At 39.3% G+C, this 24,024-nt stretch overlaps 1 protein-coding gene across 4 annotated transcripts in view; it reads right to left on the reverse strand.

The window, feature by feature from the left end:
• The window catches only part of ZNF385D (zinc finger protein 385D), a 741,503-nt gene that overhangs the window by 195,385 nt on the left and 522,094 nt on the right, over positions 1–24,024 (reverse strand). For all 4 annotated transcript variants that reach the window (XM_053930206.2, XM_024565923.4, XM_045200169.3 and 1 more), the window contains one exon: positions 12,601–12,743. In XM_053930206.2, coding sequence (XP_053786181.1) covers positions 12,601–12,743 — 143 coding nt within the window. The remainder of the gene's footprint in view (positions 1–12,600; positions 12,744–24,024) is intronic.

Consider the following 24,024-nt stretch of genomic DNA (forward strand, 5'->3'; position numbering starts at 1 on the left):
CAACACTTGAAAGACTTAGTCACCTGATTGGAAGTTTGTTGATGTGAGCTGTTTTCCTTTTCAAGGTGTATATTAGCTTTCACATTTTTATTTTTGCCAGAAATATGTTTTCCAGGCTCTTAGCGTTATCTTAACAATTTTAATTTTTTAAAGAAGAAAAATGAGGAAAATTCTAGGGCTATGGCCTATAAAATATTGTCTCATTTATGTTCTGGCTCATATTATTTTCATTATGTTCATTCAGCTAAAATAAGAGTATATTCATCAGATGTACCACAGAGTATACCTACGATCATTACATTCTATTATGTGGAAGAAATGGTTCTGTGGTTCTCTTTGGGCTGGTAAGCAGAGCATTCTGATTTTTTTTTTCTTTTGGTGGTAGGGAGAGGTCTTAGTTATTACTAAAACTATTTATAAAATGGTATTTATATGGCAAGCTGAATGTATAGACAAGTCTGGTCAACGAACTTTAAACTTAAATTGGGCTGTTTCACCTCATTCAGGGATTCCATGATAGATACGTTACCATGGGCTCAATGATCCTTGCTTCCAAAGTGAAAACCTCCCTAATACTAACCCAGTAGTTAATCTAAAAACCATAGCAATTCCTTAAAAAATACAGACAGTTCAACAGAAAATTAAGCATCAACTCGACAATTTAAATTTGCTGGCTGGACCAACTTGTTTTAAGGGAAATGTAAATAAAGTTGACCACTCCTGAGACATGATGTCAAGGCAGTGTTTGAATGGTGATACCGGTTTGCCCAAGATTCTAAATTACCATCCTCACTGCACTGTGAAACTTGATGTAAGCTAGAACACCATCTCAATCAAATTCCATTACAACTGATATTGATAATAAAAACCAGAAATGTTGCTAACCTCTTTGACTCTCTCTGAATGTGCAAGTGTTTAAATGAGAATGCTTTTAATAAGTAAGTTTGAATTGGATTTTAGGAGTAACTCGCCAAGCTCGGTCAACACATTTTCTGATTGATTTTGCAATCTCAACTAAATAGCAGGTTACACAAATCGATACATTAACCTTTCTACCTGGATATTAATCTAAAATAGTTCTCCTAGAAGGCCTGTGAGCAAGTGAAATCATGTGTGCCACAGAATTCTCAGAGTGGAGGGCATGTTAATCAGGAAATACACATTAGTAACTGAAGCCAGCACATCTAAGTATTCATACCAGCCAGGCCCTTAACTAATAACATATTAATTACATGTAGTACATGTTGCCATTAAATAGTTTTGCTGAAGACATTTGCAACTTTAAAAATTTGAAACTTTTTTTAAATACATAGAGTACATAGACTATTATAAATCACCATGAACGGATAAACTGGATTAAACCACTAAATATTAACAACTCTAATTTTATTAGTTGTTTCCTTTTTAAAGTAACAAAACTTGAACATTGAACACATGTTGAAGTCTACTCTGTTGCCCTCCCCAGTCCCACTGACTTTCTCTCCTTTCTCAGACCCACTGCAGTGAGGGTCTGATGGGTATTGTTCCAGTCCGCGTGGTCACACACTGTGAATCAATCTCGATCCGTGTCTCTCTCTCTCTCTGTCACTGACGTGATTTTAAAACACACACAGACACACACATTCGATTTCATACACATTCTGAAACCATTTCCTCCCCACCCAGTATTATGCTTTTACAATATGTCCATGTAAAAAAAATATGCCATTTCAAATGCCTCTTAAGGTACATTTCATAAATAGATCTCAATTTATACATCCATTTCTCCATTGATAATTGTATTGGTTGTTACATATTTTTTTCTTTTTTGCTAATAAAAACAGTACTGCAATAATCATCTTTGAATTAAGGCTCTTGGCACATGCAAGAGTGCATCTACACACTTGGGTTCAGTATTTTAAACATGATACATGGTAGGAAGCACATATGTATACATGAATGTACATATATACATATGAGTGAGTATATATATTTATTCCTCCTTCAAAATTCTAAATTTTCTCTATAATTTTAGGTAAGTAGAATTAAAAATAAACTCTATGATCAAAATCATTCTACTTTATTTCTCTGCCCAATTCCAAACCAGGACCATGATCTCGTAACTGAGCAAGTCAATAAGACCTTATACATAGTCTAAGAGCTAATGAAGTTGATTCTGAAAATCAAATCAGTATTTCCTGAACTACTTTTAGTTAAAAAATAAACTGATATAGTTGAAACTAATATAATATTGAAAGTCAACTGATATTGAAAAAAAATTAAAAACCAAGGAGGATTATCTGGAGGAAAGGTGGGGCCATATACATTCTACACACGTAGAAAGTGCTAGAAAGTTCTGGTAACCTCTCTTGTTTCTCTTTCCTACTACAAGTTCTCAGGAAAACAGAGTCAGTGGCATCTCAATGCAGTAGGTGACAAAAGATCGAACAAGCACTAAAACAGTAGGTATGCACCGATGTTCTCAAGAGCCAAGGATATTTTGATAAAACTGAGTATTTTCCTGTGTGATTTCGTTGAATAAACTCCTTTAAAAACGTTCCTAACCTATTACGCTACTACACTATAATTTGTTCTAGTTTCTATCTTTTAAAAATAATTTGGATTAGAAAAAAAAAAAGAATGTTTGTTATCCCTATATAGAGTCACTTAAAATTGCCAAATTTTTTTTCATTTCTTAAAATTCCTCAGCAAGGTCTTAAAAGTCAATTCCATTTAACAACATTTAAGAAAAGAAGCTCAGGAACTAACTGCTAACTTTACCACTTTATTATTCACCCAAACTCAAGACAAAATGTGGCATAAGGGGTTATGCTTCAGAGAGGGGCGAAACGCAAAGTGTCTTACTTTGGATTCTGCTGCTGCCTTGATTTATGAGTTTCAGAGAGAGCCATTTGCCCATGCCACACCTCACCAGGATAAGGGAAATTGGATAGAGCTAAAGTAATCTGAATCAAATTGTATTTGCAGCTTTTTCAACCATACACTGTATGAATTACCTGACTTACTGCTTCAAAGTCTCCTTCACTTTCTAGGTAGAGATGGAACTATTAACAATAACAGCACAGTGATTCTCAGCTCTTTGCTGAAGGTCCAGCCCTCCCCCCATCAATCAGAGACCAGTACTTTTATAAAATATAATAAAAATGAATGACTAGGAAAAGTAGAATGAAAATGCCATACAGTATAAGCCACGATTCTTTATTAGCTTCAACGGATGTAAAATTACTCTCTTAAGTTGCTACGAAAATTTCTAAATGCTGCTCCCTCTCAATTTCTGTCCTTAACTCATAGCAGACCTGTAAACAGCTCCTGGACCAACATGGCTCTAGGAACCATATTTTGAGAAGCACTGAGTCATGAAACACAACAGTCCTGCTGGCAGAAAGTTCTCATTCCTTCGACCAAGAGTCATGAGAAATAGCATTAACATCGTTCCTTACATTTCTACTGGAAGGGGAGTGTGGAAAAGACACCTTCTTCAAAAAAATAGTCTGAAAAGGGTTTTCCTTCATCTGGACTTAGCTGTGGAAATGGATTTTCACACCAGTTTTGGTCACAGGGGGATGCAGTGAATACCAACATTTAAGGGGCAGAGAAATCACCTTGGGAAGGTTGGAAAAATATGCTCATTTGGGTCCCGACATCAGACACGTGGCTTCAATAGACCCCTTCAATGCCTACTTTTTCTGTAGTACTTTCAGTCTTTAAACACCGTTAGACACTTCTTTGTGGTCAATATGATTATTCCTAGTTTAACAAATAAGGGAATGTGAACTCTGGGTTTTCCATCAAGTATTAAACATAGAATTCAAACCTTTTAGATTCGAAGTTTACTATTTTTTTTTTACCTTATATGTATCAATGTGTCTTGAGTCTTAAGAAGCCTAAACTGTTTCTGGGATAGAAATGGGTTTTTTCATTTACTACCACCTAAAGTTACTTATTCCCCTTGACACTGATGGTCCATACAGAACACCAATGTTTCTGAAAGTGACACAGCCCACAGTCCACTGATGCTCAAGATGTTCCTTTTCACAGCTGTCTAATCACAGCCAGAATGTAATTCAAGAAAGAGCTACTTTCTGGAGTTAAGTCTTCTAAGGAATCACAGACTATTTAATTAATAAGCTATCCCAATGTACCAAGGCCGTGAGAGCCGATTAAATGAAGTACTGCTGTTTTCAGGCAGGAGCTCGGCTACCTGTGTTAGATGACATCGCCCTGGACTGGGATCACTGAATCTGAACGTAGCCATGACTCAGAGATTCACCAAGTGTGTGATTTGGGACAAATCATTTTATGTCTCACCTGAAGTAAGGTTTCCTTACCCATGCCACCCAGATAATACCTATAACATGCAAGGACCTTATAAAATTAGATCTTAGAAATAGTGAGTGTAAAATTGCCTTCCTTAATAGCCCAGGTCACTTAGTTTGTGATCAATGATTTTTTAGGAAAAAGCAATATATGGTGTACTGTCTTCTTCCTTAGCTTACAGTTGGTTACAGGAAACCTACAGTAGCTCCAGATAAAGAACTTCTTTGTAGTGTAGGTGGAGAACCTTTCTTCCCCTCAGTTGGCTTATTATCATCACTGAAGACAAGTTAAAGCTGGGATGCAAGTTGTCAAAGACGTTGTACAGTCTGGCAAGTGTAGGCAGGTAGATTAGATGGTTCGAAGACTCCTGTGTTGTTACGGTGGCTGTAACTTAGTACTACAAACTGGGTGGCTGAAGCAACAGAAATTTATCTTCTCACAGCTTTGGAGGCCAGAAGTCCAAAGTCAAAGTGTCAGCAGAGTTGGCTCCTTCTGATGCCTGGGAGGAAGGATCTGTTCCAGACCTCTCTCCTTGGCTTATAGATGATGTTCTTCCTCAGTCTTTTTCACATCATCTTCCCCATATAGGTATCTCTACATCTGAATTTCCCCTTTTTCTAAGTATACCACTCATAATGGATTAGGACTCACTGTAACCATGTCATCTGAACTAATTACATTTTCAATGGCTCTATTTCTAAATAAGGTCACATTCTAAGGCACTGTGGTTATTAGTTTTGGAGAGACACAATTGAACCCACAACACTATGGTTTAATGATTAGCATTTTTATGAGAAACAGAAGTCAGGAGTCAGTTTTCTCATATTTCTGCACTTACTAGCCATGCATCTGGAAATCTCTAGATCATTCTAGGCTTATGAGTAAAATAAGTGTGTTGAAATAGACACAAATTAGCCCTCAAAAGCTCCTTTCACTTCTACAATGTCCACAGCTAAGTGTTAGCAGGGATCTCCAAAAACATCTGCTGGATCACAAAATGAGCTGTGAATTTAGATATTCTCTTATTCAAGTCCCCTTTTTTGACCAGAATCACAGTTAGTAAGAAAGTCAGCCTAGGAAGCAGGTCAAATAGATTCTTTTCAAGAATAAAGCTTTAGCTTATTATGATTAGATCGACTGATTTAAAAAAAATAAATATATAACGTGTATTATGCCTCAATCTTAGCGAAAAAGAGATATTCATACATCAAAATATATCTGGAGGGACAGGTACAAACACAATTTACCACTTTGACGGTCACTTACACGAGGAGAACTGAGTGGCAGGGGAAGAGCAGAAAGGGAAAATTTTTGTGCTCTTTATTTTTGAATCATAGGAAAATGTGTTACCTGGTGAGAGCAAACAAGCATCAAAAGAGAAAAACATTCATGTATCGAGCACTTGGCTAACCTTTGATTTTCAAGCCTAGATATTCTGTAGTTAAGTCATTTTGTGTTTGGGGGTCATTATGAGTAGCCATCACTTCTACAAGCTTTTGGTTTCACAGGCAGCTGCAGGACTCAGCCAACATACTCTTATGTTTGTTTCAGTGTGAAAACATATAATGAAAGAAGACTTCATAAGCAGGTGTTTCTGAAGAGGCTTTTGTCCTACAAATACACTCAACGCACAGAACCAGCGAGCAATCCGCTGCATCTGTATTCAAAGGACAAAATCCTTAGCAATCAGTACCATATTTACCGTGGCTTTTTTTTTACCTGAAAAATTCCCATACCCTCTAACAGTTGTGACTAATAAAGACAGGCTTATTTTCCAACCCAGAACTTCAATCTGACTGCCTACCTATTTTAGTGAGAGCGGCAGCTATAAAAACTTAGAGAAGTTAGTGATGTGTAAACTGAATTTAGTATCTTTTGAACCAAACAAATGGAAGCGTTCTTAAGTCACTGCTGCTATAACTCCATCACTGGCTGAGGGAGGGAGAGCTCTCCGTACCTGGAGCAGGAAACAAAATACGGTGCCACCGAGAAGAACAATGTCAAGAAAAATTTTTGAAAGAAAAGGAGGCATTGTGACAATAAATACAATAGTATTTCCATTTTTAAAGGAGAAAATGAAGATCCTGAAGGATAGTTATCCAAGGATAACAAAAACTTGAATTTCAAATGTCCTATTCGGGGATTTATATTTTTAGCATTTACCTATATTATAAATGCATACGTAAGCTACGGTTGTAGAATAATCTCTACATGTGAAGCATATGCATAACTTTTCTTTTCTTTTAGAGTCCTAAAGTGCCTCACAGATATTTCACAGTGACAACCTTCTGGACTCACATGAAAATAAATATTATAAAGAACAGATTTTAGAGTACATTCTGTAGGCAACCCACTAGGATTTTAACATCGCTGTTCTTTTATACAACCAGAGTAAAGAGACACATGAGCCAGCATAAAGTCATGGATGCAAATTAAGGGGATTTGCTTGCTTATGTTTTCTAGTAATTGCTTAAATGAATGCTTTTGGTTAGATGTAAATAATCTAATGTATAAAACAGGTGAGTACTTAGACTTTTTTACTAAGATATTTCTACCAATTATGTTTCTTATGGTATAACGGCCATGGCTATTTCTCTTCTATTAATTATCTGTCATGCACTTTTCCTAGGGATCTACCTATCTGTCATCTCCCAGTCTACCTATATATGTATCCATGGATTCCATCTATCCTCCACTCGTTCACTGAATAAATCTGTGTTCAGTCTACGAGATGTTTCTGCCTCTATATGACAGTTACCTAACAAATGAGATAAATATGATATCAGCTCCCAAATGAACCTTAATCTTTACCATAAAGGCTCCTTTGGACACCTCCAAGGGAACTTTCCTTCTCCCAAACTCATGCAGCACTTATTTTCAAAGGAATACGTTTAAGCATTTAATTACAAAGTTCTTTATGGAATGATTTACCTACTCCGCCCCATTTTTTAATAAATGAAGCAAACTATATAGATAGGGGTCCTGCTTGCCTAGAGCTTATTGTCTAATGTAGTGTTTTGACATCTAGATGTTTTACTAGTGGCAGACACAAGAGCTTTAAGGAGTGAAGAATCAACTATGTCAATGCCATAGATACGAGAACAATTCCTCTCTTCCACCACCCCTTCCTCCTGTTCTTTCCCATCCCCCTCCTTCTCCTTCTCCTTCTCCTTGCTGATTTTGTATCTGTCGTGTCTACCATAATGTCAGGCATACAGTCAGTGCTTAATAAATGCCCAATGAGTGTATCATGGAGTATAAGATTAATTACCTCTCCTTCCTCATATTCTCCCTTTAACAGATGCTTTTGACAGAGTCCAAGGTATTAAATCATTCTCCTGGCTTCCCAGCCCTCCACCCACATATGTCCAAAACCTCAGGCCCCACCCCTGAACTACCAAATCAGAATCCACATTTCCACAGAATTTCCCTGGTGATTCATATGCACCCCAGAGTCTGAGATCACTTCCATAGCTCACATAAACTCCACTTTCCTGACCCCAATCTGATAAAACTTTTGAACCCAAGCTAACACCACACTCTAGTTGGTTTTTTTTTTTTTTTTTAAGGAAAATTGGTGTTTTTGAGAGATAGGAAGAACTAGAGTAGAGTTACATGCTAGGATTTGATCTCCTTCTCTCTCAGCCTTTTTTCTTTCTCCTTCAGTCCTTTGCTCCTCCCTCTCCCATAATGAAATGTTATTATATTTACATTTAGCAGCACAAAGTTCTATGCTAATTTACATTTTTAGTATCACATAATATTAGCCAAAGCTAGCTGAAAGCACCAGAGCCACTCTCATGGAATTGCCCACCTTTCTGCCTCTGCGTGCAACCTCCTTACTCATCCTAGTGCACCTCCTGGAGGGGAGGACTCCATATTTCCTGACTATTGGGTGCATACAGGTGCATTTGGGCAGTTTCGTCCCTTAATTTTGATACCAACAGGAAACACAGCCACGGAAAAGGAAAGTAGAAATCAGGTTCGCAGTCAGTCCCCAAGAACACGTTCCCCAAAAGTTGTACCTTTCAGCAACACTTTGAAAGTTCATTACTGCCATACCTACTGCTAAGAATACGAAGGAAAGATGTTAGAGAAATAAAAAACAGAAGGGACACTGTGAGATCCTAGGGGAAAACCGTCATGGTGTATAGCCACTCTTTTAACGATTAGCTACCATTCTAAATATCCCAAGGTCTTTCTTATTGAAGCCCACTCTCAGCTTCTGTCTCCGGCATTTTAAAACACAGCCGTCCCTCAGATAACAATCCTAAGAAATATTTAGTCATTCTCACTTTATAGGACAGGACACTGGAGTGCCAGTGGATCCAGCCTCTTGCCCATGATTCCAGACATGTTCAGGTTTTTCTTATTCCACGCAGCCTTCCTGTCAAGTCTCCTGTTGGGAACTTAGTCTGGCTCCTCTTCTGGCTCCTCCCTTCCATCACAAGGACTGGAAGCCTGAGGCTCACATATCTCTGCCAGCAGCACCCAGGTTAGATTCCACTAAGGAGAGGCATTTCATGGGGTTTGGGTGAAAGTAACTGGGATTACTGGGTAGCCTGTATTTCTGCAACCTCTTGACTCCATGCAAGCAAGCAGAAAAACAGAGCCAGCAACAGCCTTCTCTGCCCTTGGTCCACCCAGCACCTGAAAGGTTTTGTAAGTACCTAAATCCTTATATAAAGCCCTTTCCTGTTTGCATGCCTAAAATAGCTTCTATTTTCCTCATCAAATCCTCACTGAGAAAACCACACACAGCCTCCCACTACTGCCCCTAAGCTGCCACCCTATTCTCTATACATCTTTCTCTATAGAAGCACCCATAATTGCAAATGGGTCTTTATTTGTCCAGCTTACCCTCTATAAGTTGAATTATGTTGTGGCATAGGTCCTAACATAATGTTTTTGTTATCACCATCCCTCTCACATAGAAGGTGCTTAAGAGCTATCACCTGAATGGAGCAAGTTCTTTCTACTCTACTCTAGTTCTTCCTATTTCTCACACCATTTCTTAACATTTTTTCCTAAACCTCATCTACTTATTTCCTAACATTTGTTTCCTAAACATCACCTACTTACTTAGAGGATTGATCCCTGTGAAGAAATGCAGACTCAGAATGGGGCCACTAGAATGGGAATTGTCCTGAGCGCTGAAACTCCCACGTCTCACGAGGTCGAGGAGCAGGATGGGGGTACAGAAGGAATTCAGGAAAAGCTGTCTCTGCTCTGAAAGCTACTGGCACACCCACTGACACAGTGTCCCTAGGTCAACGGAACAGCTTCTGTTGCGATTCCTTAAAAGCTGGCTTTAGGTGAACTAAGGGACCCGAATGGTTTTATCAAATGCCCACTTTTTATATCCACATCAAAGCTCAGATCCCACATCTGTTTTCCTTTCCCCCCTGACTGTGCTTATTTTTACAGATGTTTTGTTATTCTTCCTGACTCACATCCAAACCCAAAGGCTTATTCTGTTATGGAAGGATGATAATCAGAGACACCTACTTATGTTTTCACATACTTTATTTTCCATGTGTATATATTAAAATTTCCTTCACCATTCTGCTTCACCCTACGTCAAATGGACAGGTGATTCCGTATTCGTATCCTCAGGGGAGAACTCTAATAGACAGTCTCTGACTGTCATAGGCATTGTTTCAAAAAGGTCAGCCAGGGCAAGGTTGTTGGGTGGCAGAGTGGTTCATCATTTTCTCGGCAAAGAAGTCAAGCAGTACAGCATGGCTAGGCAGGAGAGACCACGGACAGACTCACAAAGTTCATGTGCCCAAGTTGAGAGCTTGGGCACCAGAAAGGCCATAATAATCAGGTGGTGACCATCACATGAATGCCCATGAGGGTAAGTAACTTCATGACCAGAGGAAGTCTCCTACCAAAAGCTGGAGGAACAGCCTATGGGTTCTTGAACCTTAGCCCACCCTGAAACAACATTAAATTGCATTGCCCTCCAGTGTGATGTAATGAACTCTTGCACCAGAAATAAAATCTACTCGCAGAAATAGAAAATTATGTTGCATACACTCTGAATTTGCAGACTGAGTTTCACATAAGAACTCAGGTTGTTATTTAGAGAGGTGCTCTATGCCCTAATCCTGAGTCTGGAGCCACCCAAGTACGGCTTTGCAACCATTTCCCTCAGCTGGAAGCAAGGTGTGGTGTATGTAACCCATGGCTGCCTGCACCCTGACTAGCACAGGAAGGAAATAACCAACAGATATAGCAACAGAGGGTCTCTTCATTTAAATAGAACAAACACCAACACAAGTCGCAATCCATTATAGAAAAGAAAAAGAATCAAGTCAAATTTTTGCAATCAATTAGTCAATGAACTTGAGCATTCAAAACAAAAGGGTTTACAGGCTATGATACCTATCACTGAAATAGTGCTTGTTATATGCTGAGCCCTGTTCTAAATGACTTAACCTACATAAGCATTATCACACATCTATAGAGTAGGTTAATTATCAGCTCCATTTTGCAGATGAAGATATTGAGGTTCATGGGGGTTGTGTGACCTACTCAAGGTCATGGCGATGGTAAGTGCAGCTCTGAGATTCGAACCTAGTCAGTGTAGCTACCGAATCCAGCTTGATCACCACACAACACTGCCTTTGCCCACAAAACCTCACATATCTGAATGGTATAACCCCCAAAGGAAGGAGTCATGGGGCCCACTCCCTTTATTTTAACGACGAGGGAGGAGACAATAGCAAGGAAGGTAAAAAGATCAACTCAGTGTCATATAATTCAGCATACCACTCATTTCTGTTTTATGACAAACAATATTTAGTCAAATTAATCATTTTGCTTTTAATCTTTCCCAAAGGGCAAATCAGAAGTTTAAAACCCAGCCTTTCCCAGCCTTCCAGGAATTTTACTTCAGCTGCTCTGAAGCTGACATGAGATGAGTGACAGGGTGCCAAGTGGTCCCCGAGGCCAGCTAAAGCACCTTGGTGACCATCCCTGGGGGACTGGGAGGCGAGACTGTAACATGAAGCCATGTAACCGAGAGGAGCAGACGAGGAACTCAGAGCAAGGGAACCCAGGGGACTTCAGTGTGGTCATTTAAGAATCAGGGAATTGGATGCTGAGCAATGCGCTCTCCACTTTCACTGAAACACCTCGGATTAGAGACCTCTCCCTTGGAAATGTGATCTTTTCAGGCTGCTCTATTTATACTCCATTGATTTCAAAATAAGATTCCCATGGGAAAATTTCTCCCCACGGAAAAATTCCCCCCCCCCACACCTTCCCCAACAGAAAAGCAAGGCAAGCATTGTGATTCTCCCTTGCCCTTAAGTAAGGACTGGCACACAAAGGTAACAGCTCACGGGAATGGCCACCGTACCCTCGGTGAAGTTTTATTAAAGAGTATAGGACCCACTGCTGTCTTCTGAAGGAGACTGATCTCATTTGGGGAAGATTTTTAAAAAATTCATCATGGGTACAAAATATTGCAAAAAGAAATCTGTATTATTTAGGCCGCTGGGTGACCTCCCATCGTGATCCTGTCTGCATTTCTTGTGTCGACAGGTCCTGTCACCTGTATTACCACAACTGCTGAAAGCTGAATCAGATGGTATTAAAAAAAATGCCACTGGCTTCTAACCTTTTCAACTCTTCTTTCTATTTCTATCCTAAGAATATGCTCACCGCTCACACAAAAAAGATGTTGATGGATTTGAGGAATCTGCCAACTTATAAAGACATGCTTAAGAATGGAAATAGAAGCAGAAAACTCTTGCTACCAGAGCCGTAAGTTGTTTTAAGTTAAGGAGGCAGAAAGTGCTCTGTACATAGAATGTGTCCCTATTTGTGATGATCAGTGTCTTCTTTATTACATTAGATTAAGAAGTGACAGATTTTAAAACTAAAATAGAAGGTCCAGACAGAAAAAAACACATGTATGTTTTTAGATATCTAGCTGAATTCTAATGTTCCCTCTAACAAATTCATTCAATTTCAATTTAGATATATCCCAACAAAATAATAAAATCGTTAGTGTTACCCAAAAAGACACTAAAGGGGAAACATAAACTCATGATCAACCCATTCAATTGGATCTATTTTCATTTTCCCTTGAAGGAGCAGGGCTCTAGGGGCCTTACATAACCAGGTGCACAACCAACCTCGTTGTGGTTTTCAGACAATCACGGAAGGAAAAACATAGCAAAACAGAGGTAGTGACCGACTCACCTCTGGCCTTTAAGGTTTTCCAGCACTTACCTTTCTGGCACGTGCAAATTTGACAGTGGAACTTACCGCGTTAAAATTGGGGAAGAGGTTGACTGCGGCCGCAGTGTCAAGAGGAAAAGGAAGAAATGGTTTAATATCCAGCGATGGTTGCAAAGGGGGAGCTGGTGGACGGACCAGGGCTGGGAGAGCAGGGCTCTGGCAGGTACCACCTGCAGAGAGGAGAGCAAAGGGAGCCATCAGGGATATCCAGCACACTTGGGAGAAAAAAAAAAAAAACATACAGAAAAACACCAAGGTCTCTTTTGAGATCAAAAGGCCAGCTTTGTGGGTCACTGGAAAAAATAAGACAGGGAGTATACTGACCTCAACTGAGAACTGGCCAATGAGCAGATGTACCATTAGTCAGAGGAAGGGTTGAGCTGCTTCTTTTCCTTGTTGGATTATAACTATCTGGTTATGTAAGTAACAGTTGACATTACGAACATTTCATATGCCCCAATCTATCCTTCTTTTCCTGCTTGGAGCTCTGGATTGTGTCAGCAGCCAATTTGCCACCAAAACCCCTCCCTTCAAAAGGAAAACCCTTCTGCTGCACCCCCGACCCCTCTCTGCCCATTAACTTATGCTCAGAATATACATCCAGTCTGACTGATCCTTGTATAAAACTGCTCTTTTCCATGACATCCAAAACTCTGGCAGCAAGACGACATGAACCTGGCAAGGAAAGGAAACTTAACCGCAAATTCAGGAGGGCGCGCCTTACTGCCTGGGCGACCAGAGGAGTAAAACCAGCAGACCTGCCTACAAACACCGCAATCCCTGCACTGTTCAGCAAGCCATAGTTTTGAGCAGCCAATGACTACCTGCCTTCTTCCCAGTCATGAGTAGGTGGACTTTAGAAGGTCACCAGTGAGCAAGCAGTGGAATATTATGCCAACAGACACCCCCCTTGTGTACAGTCGGCAGGCAACCAGCTGTTTGCAATGGATCACACACCTTGGCCACAGAACTCCACTGAACTCCAAGGCTGGAAGGACGAAAGTCCATGTCAGCGTTCCAGCTCCCATGTTTTGATAACATTCTAAAACATCAATTTTCTGTTAATTAAAGGCTGTTGAATCCTAGGAAACTCAAAATATGCGAGCATTCTTCTAATCTGAGAGGCAAGCAACAGACTGGAACAACCTGCTGGTAAGAATCCAAGAAGTATTAGGAAAACAAAATGCAGTGTTTTTTTTTTCTTTCTTACAGAAAAGAATTCTAAGAGACAGAGCAGAGAAGAGAGAGGTTCATGCCTGTGCCACTTACTCACCTATCATCTTGTTTGTAAAACAAAGTAGAGTGAGACCCCAACGAATTAGCGTGCAGAATCTCACGATCAATTCTGCCGACTACACACAGACCACCATTGGCCTCCCTCAGTTACCTGAACACAAGGTAAACATTTTAAAAATGATTCCCCAGTCGTGAATCCAACCCTATTGGACCAGAGGATCTGCTAACAAGGTGAGTAACTTAATACCTATAACAGAAGCCATCAGCACCACATTTAATTAACCATACCAAAAAATCACCAGCTCTTCTGCTTCCAGGTATAAACTCAGCTGGAGCCAAATTAACAAAAACAGTATTTTTTCCCACTCCTTTAACTTCCGTCTTGAAATGTTTCTCAGCAACAGCAAGGACTACAATAGCAAGTTTGAATCAGCAAACCAGTTAAAATAAAAAGTAGTGCAAGTCAGAAAGCAGAGGGCAGATATTAAAACAAACAAAGTTTAAAAATAAGTTTTGGTTGAAATCAGTGGTATGGTGTAACATGTCCACAAGTAATGATAAGATTTAAGAAATCATCTAAAATTATTTTTATTTGTGTCACATGCAAAATGTATTCTCTGTCTTATTTTATCCTAAAATCTCAGAAGTTAGGTAAAGGCTAACCTAACACCATGAAGAGAAAAATAAGTTGAGTTTGTTGCTTCGAGAAGCATCCCTCCTTATAATTACAAGAATGCAATTCAGCAGGAAGATATTCTGTAGTTACTTCATTTAGAAGGCCCCCTCTGGTTCAGGAAATCAAGAGAGATTAAGAGAGAGCTCAGTTTATTTTTTCCTCCAGCACAATGCTTGGCACAAAGAACAAACACATATTGATCTGATTGTTAGGTAAAGTTGATTTCCACTTTCTCTCTTCCTCCAGGATATGAATTTCATTTACACTTCTATGTACAGTTTAAGGCCCCTTCTCAATATTGCAACTGGGGTTTCCTTCCTGGGGACAAAAAAAAAATCAAGGAGGAGTCATCAAACTTTGGGAAGCTGGAGAAACTATTTGTGTTCCTCTTCCCACTTGTTTGAAGAAAGAAACCTAAAAGATCATTGGAAAGGAAAGGACATGTTACTACCTATTCTTTGGCCATTTGTTATGCAAATACAGGTGTAGTGTGATGTGCTTCCCAGAGTCTTCTTCAGGGCTCAGGACAAATCCTCCCCACTGTTTGGAATGCTGGTAGCTGAGGACTGATACCAGAGATGCTCTCCACAAATTGCCCTGGGCCAAAATGAGCCCCCTTACCCAAGGTCAAACTGCCTCCCAAGGGCAGGGGTCGGTAGCCCCATGCAATGGCATTAATACAAAGGGTTAATGGCGTCTCTCCCTTGCTGTAAGGCTGGCTGAACAACTCTGAAGCTGTATTTCAGCATTAAAGCTCCTCATAGGATTGATAATAGACTGGGGTTTCATAAGATTACCACAGCTCAACTTCTCCTTCTGCCCCATTCTGGACCCCTCACTCCTTACCGTTGTCCCCAAGAGCACACCCAATAAAACCCAAGTCCATTTCCAGAAGAACATAACCACTGACACCGGGGCAGAACAACTCATTTGTCTGTGACTAACGTTTCTGACTTTAAAATTCAGGTATGTCTTGAAATATACAAACTGTACCGACCTCTATATGCTCAGCAGTGTGAATACTATTTGCAAATAGTGCAGAATCAAAATCAGCAAATACAACATTTTTCATCTAAAAAGCAAATTAAAATATGTTTCTTGAGGAAATAGCTGTTTCATTCTTTCGTTTCTTAATAGAAACTATTATATAAGATATGAATAAATGTTCATTACTACTTTCCTTATTATAAAATTATGGTGAAAGTAATAAACATCAATATACATAGAAAATTTATAGCCATTTCTCTAGGTTAAAAGAGTTATTTTGTTATTACTGTTTACAAATAGTGTGGCTTCGTCCATTGGCATGCCGCATTTCTGGAAATGCTGCTATTTTTAATTTGAGCACAGCATCTTGCAGCCTCCATGGGGTGGGAACTGCAAGTGATATAAATTCGTGCCCTTTGTACATGAAACTCTGCCTATATCTAATACCACAGACTTCACAGCCTGTGCAATTTTAACAATTTAACAAATTATTCTGATTTCAGAGCAATTGTATTTCTTCATACCAAGTTTATTAGATGTCATTAAAATCAAATTAAAAACACTGAGTAAGGAATAGTTATTATATATTGAGGAGGGATTAAATAATGAAGGTAAATAACATAAATGAGATAAAATGATCATTAAAGCTCACAAAACTCTCCCTTTTTGATGTTCATTTCTACTAGTTTATATTTAGAAATTAGAATTAAACTATAGAGCAAACATTAAATATTACTTTGCTCAATTTACAAGATGGTTGTATATTCATAAAAGCATAAGGTTATGAATTTGAAAAATATCCTGGAGCAACCTATTTGTTAACAGAGTACTTGTTTATTGAGACCATGAGAAAGTAAGATACAATGACTTCAGATGTTTGGATTTCAGTAAATTCAAATGTAAACTTGAAAATGTTTAATGATTTATACAGATAAGTAGGAATTCTAAGCCAGTGGTTGTCAGTTAAAGCTTATTGTCTAAGAGACAATGTACATAAAGTGCCTAGTACTGGGTCTGGCCAACTGATGCTAAATTAGGCAGATCTCTTTTTAATGAACCTAATAAATTCCAAAGAAGCTGTTTAGGTCAGTCCACACTCATATCCAGGCTGTCGGAAAGTAGTCAATGAAGGTAATTTTAAAAGAAACTTCAAATTATTCACTTCATTTCGAATCCCACACAAGGAGACTCTTACGATAAGAGGCTACTTTGTAAATCAGTATTTTGAAATGTACCTTGGGAGTGGAATAGTGTCCTTTCCATAGGACAGCACTTTTGACCTTGCTTTCTGCACTTGATTCATTCAGAGTTCATCAAACAGTCACGCCGTCACAGACTCTCTGTCTGACAGCTTAACCTACTACTTAATCTTTCACTTTCAAAAATGACAAAACCAAAGTTCAAAATAATCAGGGGTTGCCACTGTTAAATATTCATGATGCCACTGTATGCTTTTGAACTGTGAATAAGTAGATAGATATAATAATTTTGCACATACATATATCTATATAAAAGTAATTTTACATTTTTCCTGATGGGATAAATAATTTCTATAGTATCTCCTCCCTTCACCATCAATTTTATATATGTATTTTTTTAATAGTGAACTATCATTAAATGACAAAACTTCTGAGTAGTCATGCCTAACAGGAAAACATTAGAGCATTTATAGAACATCAAGCCCTATGTAGTTACTTGCAAAGCAGCTAATTGCATACACAGGAAGACTACTCACATCGAGTCGCAACTATTTCAGTTCGAATTTGCCACGCCCACTGTGGGAGAGAGGGGATGAGAACTTTAGATCTGATACTACAAATACAAAACAGAAACGAAATGGTGGACTTAGGACACGAAGGCAGAACTTGATTTGACACAACACTCAGGCTGTAGGATACTGTAGTGAGTAAAACCAGCTAGCCAGGGTGGGTAGGAGTGATTGTAAAGAACATAGCCAAATTTTATCAATCTATTCATTCATTGGCATGAAGTAGGACTGCTATCCCTTTAATTCCTTTAATGTGCGATAACTCTGCCAGGTAACTATTTACATACCCAATTTACAAACTCAAAGTCAAGGCTCTGGGAAGTAAAATATTTTACCTGAAATTACATAGGTAATAAATGGCATTTAATGTCCACCTGAGTGAACTTAACAATTTTCAATACATTAATGCAAATAGCTTTTTAAAATTAAAACAACAAGAAGAAACAAACAACATAAAAACAAAAAGAACACTCTACAAAGTCAGATTTGTCCTATTAAGCAAGCCAGCTCTCTTGAACTCAGAATATAATACATTAAAATCATAAATCTTGTGAGAAATTTTTAACATGGTTCAAAAAAGACACACATTCATTCTAAAGGAGATAATAGAAGAATATTCTGTACTTTTCGCCAATATTTATCTACCACAGGAACATGCTGGCATCGCCCTGTATTGAGAAATAATCCAGAAAGACACACATATCACATATCAAACATGATTCAAAGGCCCTTGCCTTTACATTCTTCGTCATCTACTGGACGAATGAGGAAAATGAATGCGTGTTCGCTGTATCCCTCTGTGTGGTTGCCCCTCAAATGAGCCAGGGTGTCAGCTGGCCATTACAATGGGCAGCCTGTTGTTATTTCTTACTCCTTGACTAGGACACCGTATGTTTCCCACATTTCCTTACCCCTCCCTGATCCAAACTCCCACCCAGTTCCTACCCTCCTTTAAATGTTGTTCCCAACCGAATGATAAAACTAGAAACGTATTTTGAGGTAAAACTTGAATTTTGTGTGAATTGGTCACCAGTATTTTGTTTTTAGCTTTCCTCTCTGTTTTGGAGTGTTGATTCACCAGCTAGGTTTTGGAAAGTTGATCCAGCAGTTTCTGCCTGAGGGAGAAGGGCCCCATTGGCTTAAAGTGACTTGCCCTTGGCTGGTCAACTCCAAGGTTAAAGCAAGATCTCATCACCAGGGACAGTTGGTCGCATTAAGTCACACCCTGCACTTGACCAGAGAGAAGAATGAGGTAAGAATGGAAGTATGAGTCAGGGCCTGGAGTATCATTCTGGAAACACTGATTCAAAGCCTTTTGCCCGTATCAACGGTCAGCGACTCGATCTACCCACAGGGAAAAAGAGAAAAAAACCCATGTCAGTGATCCACATTTTCACTGTCTCAATTATTTATTGATTCATTTGAAGTTGTGGTGTTGACGTATTTCAGTCACCTCAAAACTCATTTTGGAAGGCAGCTAAGAAAGACTAAGAGTGTCTGCTCTGTCACAGTCATGGACTGTCATGACCAAACTCAAAATATTGCTGTTATCCAGTTGCCAATATCCTGGGTCAAGTCTTCACTGGGAGAAAAGTGGAGTCTCTTGCTTACTGGACCAAGTCTCGAGGCAATTTCTGGTGCCTGGGAGACACCTCAGAAGATTCTGTTAGGAATGCCAGAGTAAGGAGTTTAGTCATTTAACCCTAAATATCCCTCTGTACTTCAGCCATCTGTCAAATGGTGCAGAAATCAAAACAAGTACCTCCTCATGTACCTCCTCAGGAAGTTGAAAGATTTTGCCTAGAAACACCCTCTCAAGTCAGCACCCGTGAATGTAAAAATGTAACATTTCTCTCAAGAGGAATTTCCCGTGATTTAATCATTTAATTAATCGCAACATCAATTATAACTAATAAAAAATGTGCTCTAATGCTGAGCTGTCCAATATGGTAGTCATCAGCCACAGGTCACTATTTTAAATTAGAACTGAGTGCAATTTAAAATTCCGTTTCTGAGTCACACCAGCCATATTTCAAATGCTCAATAGCCATGTGTGGCTAGAAGCTACCATGTCAACACTGCAATTAAAAAAAAATTAAAAAAATAGAACATTTCCATCATTGCAGAAACTTCTACTGGACACTGCAGCTCCAGTGAAAAGCCAACATCCTTGAGTGACGAGTAATTTACAGATAGGATGCCTGATACAGTCCGCTTCAGAATGCAGTGCAGACAGGAGAGGAAGTCTTGCTTTCTCCGGGGCCCTTCTCCTTTTGGGATCGAAGAGGAGAGCTTTCCCAGAGCCACACATGGACACTGCCACATGCTGCTGGGACCCTGCTCGAAAGGATCAGTCAGCCATTCCTAGAGAAGACGATGGCCAATATGAACCTTCGCAAGCGTTCAATGATGATAATACTGGAAGGGCAACCTAATTTAAAAAACTGGTACTGCTGGAATCGATGAGTGTTTTGGATAAAAATGATACCACATCTTCAAATGAAGGAGGCAAAAAGGGGTAGTCGTGGAGCAAATGGATGTTTGTTCATATCTGATCATCCTTGACAATGCTGTCACACAGCTCGTAATTCACCCAAGTATGTCACAATCTAGTTTCTCCAACAGCCGCATGTTTAAATCCAGCTAATACAGGCAGTTAAACCTGCCTCACTATCTCTGCCTCTCAGGGTAATTTTGCCACAATATTTAGGATTTGGTCACCTCAGTCATTAAAGGGAAAAAATGATCCTGACGTCTCGTTACATGGTCTTGTTCTTCTGTGACCTCTGACTTTCTATTGGGACTGGCCTGCATGGTTGTCTCTATGTCAGTGAGCAGGGCATGCGGTTCCTCTACGGCCTGATAAATATCTTCCTTTCCCATGTTTTCTCCCCCATGATAACTGCGTCGTATTCTTTCCTTCATCTCTAAGCACTTGACAATCTGGGTGGGTAGGCACTAAATGTCATCTAAGGTATTCATAAAACATTTCCTGAGCTTAAGTGGTTGAGTGGTTTTCTCAGTGCATTAAGGTGTGTTAGAAGACACAAATACGGGAACATCTTCATTTATTTCACTTAATTGTCCTTATTGTGTAGCTGTGAGGCTCTTGGTTGAGATAAAGAACACCATAGAAAGACGTCTAAGATGTCTAAAGACACCACAGAAAGATGTCTAAGAGAAGACAAGCTAAGTTTTTGACACAGTGAGTTTAAGGTGTAAGTGGAAATGTGGCCATTGGATCAGTGGAACTGGAGCTTAGAAGACAGTGCTAGGCAGACTTCATTCAGAGTCCACATGGGAGGAGAGTCTTCTGGTAGGCACTGAAATCGTGGATAGAAAAAAGATTTCCTTGGGAAAGTGCAGAACAAAGAGACCAGGGCCTAAGTCTTGAGGACCTTTAGCTGGTGAAGGAGACTGAGAACTGGCAAAAAGGGCAAAAAGGGGATGGAGGGGGTGGGGAGAATGTGATCACCCAGAGGAAAGAGGGACAAACTGTTTAGAAAAGGAATGAGTGGTCAACATTGTCTAAGGCTGCCTGCAGAGGGACCAAGTAAGAAAGCAACATCTGTTAGATATAAAGTCTTGGAGATGTTTGGTGACTTTTATGAGTCAACTAAGTGCAGTCATTTAAGTTGATAACATCAAAGAGGAGCCACTTTTGAGAGGGATCAGGGATGGATCAGGGATTCAGAATGGAGACTAGAGGAGAAGTTATTTTGAAAAACTTGACTGGGAAGGAAAAGTAGAATAAGTCACCATAGATACGGGTAAATACGTTTTAAAGGCATGGAAAGGAACTGATTCAATCAAGAATATAAAATATAACTCATTTTTGCAATGTTAAATTTCAGTGAGCAATTAAGCCCAGAAAATGTGAACCCATGACAGTATAATAAGTATCGTAATTTGTATTTATCTCAGTACAGCCATCCACACACAGTCTCTAAATCTACATCAAAGTGTGGCAAATAACCAATCATCGATTCCTGGTTCAGGATGCAGCTCGAATCTAATGTCCTCTGTGTAGCATCTCTAGACATCGCTGCAGAAGGGTCACTCTATGGGTGCCCTATTCTGCCTGCCACCTGAACATTAACTGCTGGACTTAGAGCACACACATAAGGATGCTGCGTAGACAAGTATGTCCATTGCAATAGACAAGTGTGTCTATTGCATTCCTCCTTGACTTCAATGTTTTAGGAAGTTCTTAATACCTACTGAGAGGTTCGGATGGATGAATGAATAGTTGAGTCAGCAAACAAATGCCTGAATTAAAGTGAATTACAACCTTCTGAGATATTGTACCCTCTCTTCTATTATGGCAGACTAACAATTTTTGTCCATTTCAGAAACTAGCAACTTCCTTGAAGAACTAGAAAAGAAACAGGTACTGTATAATCAGAGAGTTTATTGGAATACATTGATAAAAGGTGAGACACAACTTATCATAGATTTTGAGTTCAATTAAGCTTCCATTGTTGACTTTTTCCTTAAAAAAAGAACAACAACAAATGATCCAAACATAAAAAGCTCTGGTCTTTTATATTAAAATTTTATTAACATTTTTCTCTATATATGTTACTAAACATGGATTCATTTTTAGGTGTAAATTTTTTCTATCTTTGTAAGCACTCCCTTTTCCTCACAGGCACAAAAGTGATACCATTTCGGCTCCTGCGCACTGGGTGCTATACTGGGTGCTCTATGAAATATATCTTCTTCGACCTTCCATAGCCTTATGCATAATGAAATCAAGCAACGGTGAGGCTAAGACAATTGCTCAAGGCCATACACTTAGTAAGTTGTAGAGCCAGAATTCAACACCAAATATTCTGCTTCCACAGTCTAAGCTCTTATATCTACATTTTATTCCTAGATTGCCTTTTGTCAATAACAGGTGGTAGAGGAAAATGATTCTATGAACATAAAGCTTTAATTAAACTTTGCCAAAGCAAATCAAACCAATGTGCACCGAGGTGACTCTTCAAGCAATTTCACCTGTTTCTGGCCTCCACTGCTGCTTATAATACTATATATATATAATCGTGATTACACATATATGGTGTCTACCAGACACCATAAACCTATAGACTCAATATTGCCCCCCCAAAAAAATTAATATGGAGGAACCCAATCCCCAATGTGATAGTATTCAGAGGTAAAGTCTTTGGGAGTTGAATAAGTCCTAAGGGCAGAGCCCTCAAGAACGGGATTAGCAGTGCCCTTATTAAGGCCCGTCCTGGGGACCTGGCCTGCAACCCAGGCATGTGCCCTGACTGGGAATCAAACCAGCAACCCTTTGGTTTGAAGGCTGGCACTCAATCCACTGAGCCACACCAGCCAGGGTTAAAAAGGCTCCAGAGAGATCCCTTATCCCTTCCATCATGTTAGGGGGCCATCAATGAACCAGAAAGTGAGTTCTTACTTTACACCATATTTGCTGATAACTTGATCTTAGACTTCCAAATCTCTAAAACTATGAGAAATTAGTGCCTGTTGATTATAAGCCACCCAATCTATGATATTCTGTTATAACATCCCAAATGGACTAAAATGTATAGGAACAAATATGTTCACCAACAAGTATCAGATTTTTATTCTATTTAGTAATAGAATGGTAATATCTCCTAGAACTAGGGTGTCAAACTCATTTTCACTGGGGGCCATATCAGCCTCGAGGTTGCTTTCAAAAGGGCCAAATGTAATTTCAACTCCTTAACAGTTAAGGAGTAGTTACATTTATACAGTCCTAAAATAGTTTTGGACCTAGAGCATTTGCTTGATTGTGGATGTTTTCCCTCAATGTTTCACTGTAACTTTTTTTCTACATTTCAATTGAGTTTTCTTTCAAAACCATGGCACAAAATTCCTAGAAAATGCTGCTGGAGTTAGCATGGGGTGACATTTAGAAAGAACCATGGAGGAAGAGACTAAGTCACTGTCGACATCATCAAATTAAATACAATGTGTTAAGAACAGCGAAGATCACATTTTTGCTATCTAGAAGGGCCTATACTTAGCACATCCTATTTGAAGCATCAATTAGCTCCCAAGGTGTAGGAACTGTTAGTTCTGGTTTCCACTTTGGTGAACATTCTCACAGGCTCTGTAATAGCAAAGAGAAATTCTGATTTCAGTTTCCTCAGGAACATTCCCTGTGGAGCTGACATGTGCTCTGTGTAGTCTCAGCCCGCGTGTGATTGTTTCTTCTGGCAGCTTTCGCTTAGAACAAACCTAACTTTACATTTTCTCTTAATTCTGAAACATCTGATCCTTGGGAGGATGGAAAATCATTTTCTAGTGGAACTGTAGTAATTGTGGCATCCTGACAAGGACTGGCTTTAGATGGAAGAGAAATACAATGCCTGTACGTGATTGCAAGCAAGAAGATGCACAGAACCACATTTCCTTTTCATAAGGAGTCCTGTCGCTTCGAGCACTGACTCTGTTCTAGGCCTGTGCTAGCTGGGTTTACATACATTATTTATGTAAACAATGCCGATAGCCTTGTTCTCATTTCATTGGTGAAGAAAGGGAGGCTTAGTGAGATCGTTTTACTGGAGATAAACCACCTTGTTAAACGGTAGAGCCAAGAAAAATTAGAAACCAAAGCCCATATTCTTTGATTACATTATATCCTTCTCCCTCTCAAGTACCTACTAAGCTGTGAGTCCCACCAATTTAAAAGAGTAATTGATGGAAGCAAAAATTGCCTCTGAGGAAAAAAACCTAAATTTCCACATTCAAATAGCCAGCAGGCAGCAGATACAGGATTTACAAA

Source organism: Desmodus rotundus, chromosome 8, assembly GCF_022682495.2.
Source record: "Desmodus rotundus isolate HL8 chromosome 8, HLdesRot8A.1, whole genome shotgun sequence".
Classification (NCBI taxonomy): Eukaryota; Metazoa; Chordata; class Mammalia; order Chiroptera; family Phyllostomidae; genus Desmodus; species Desmodus rotundus.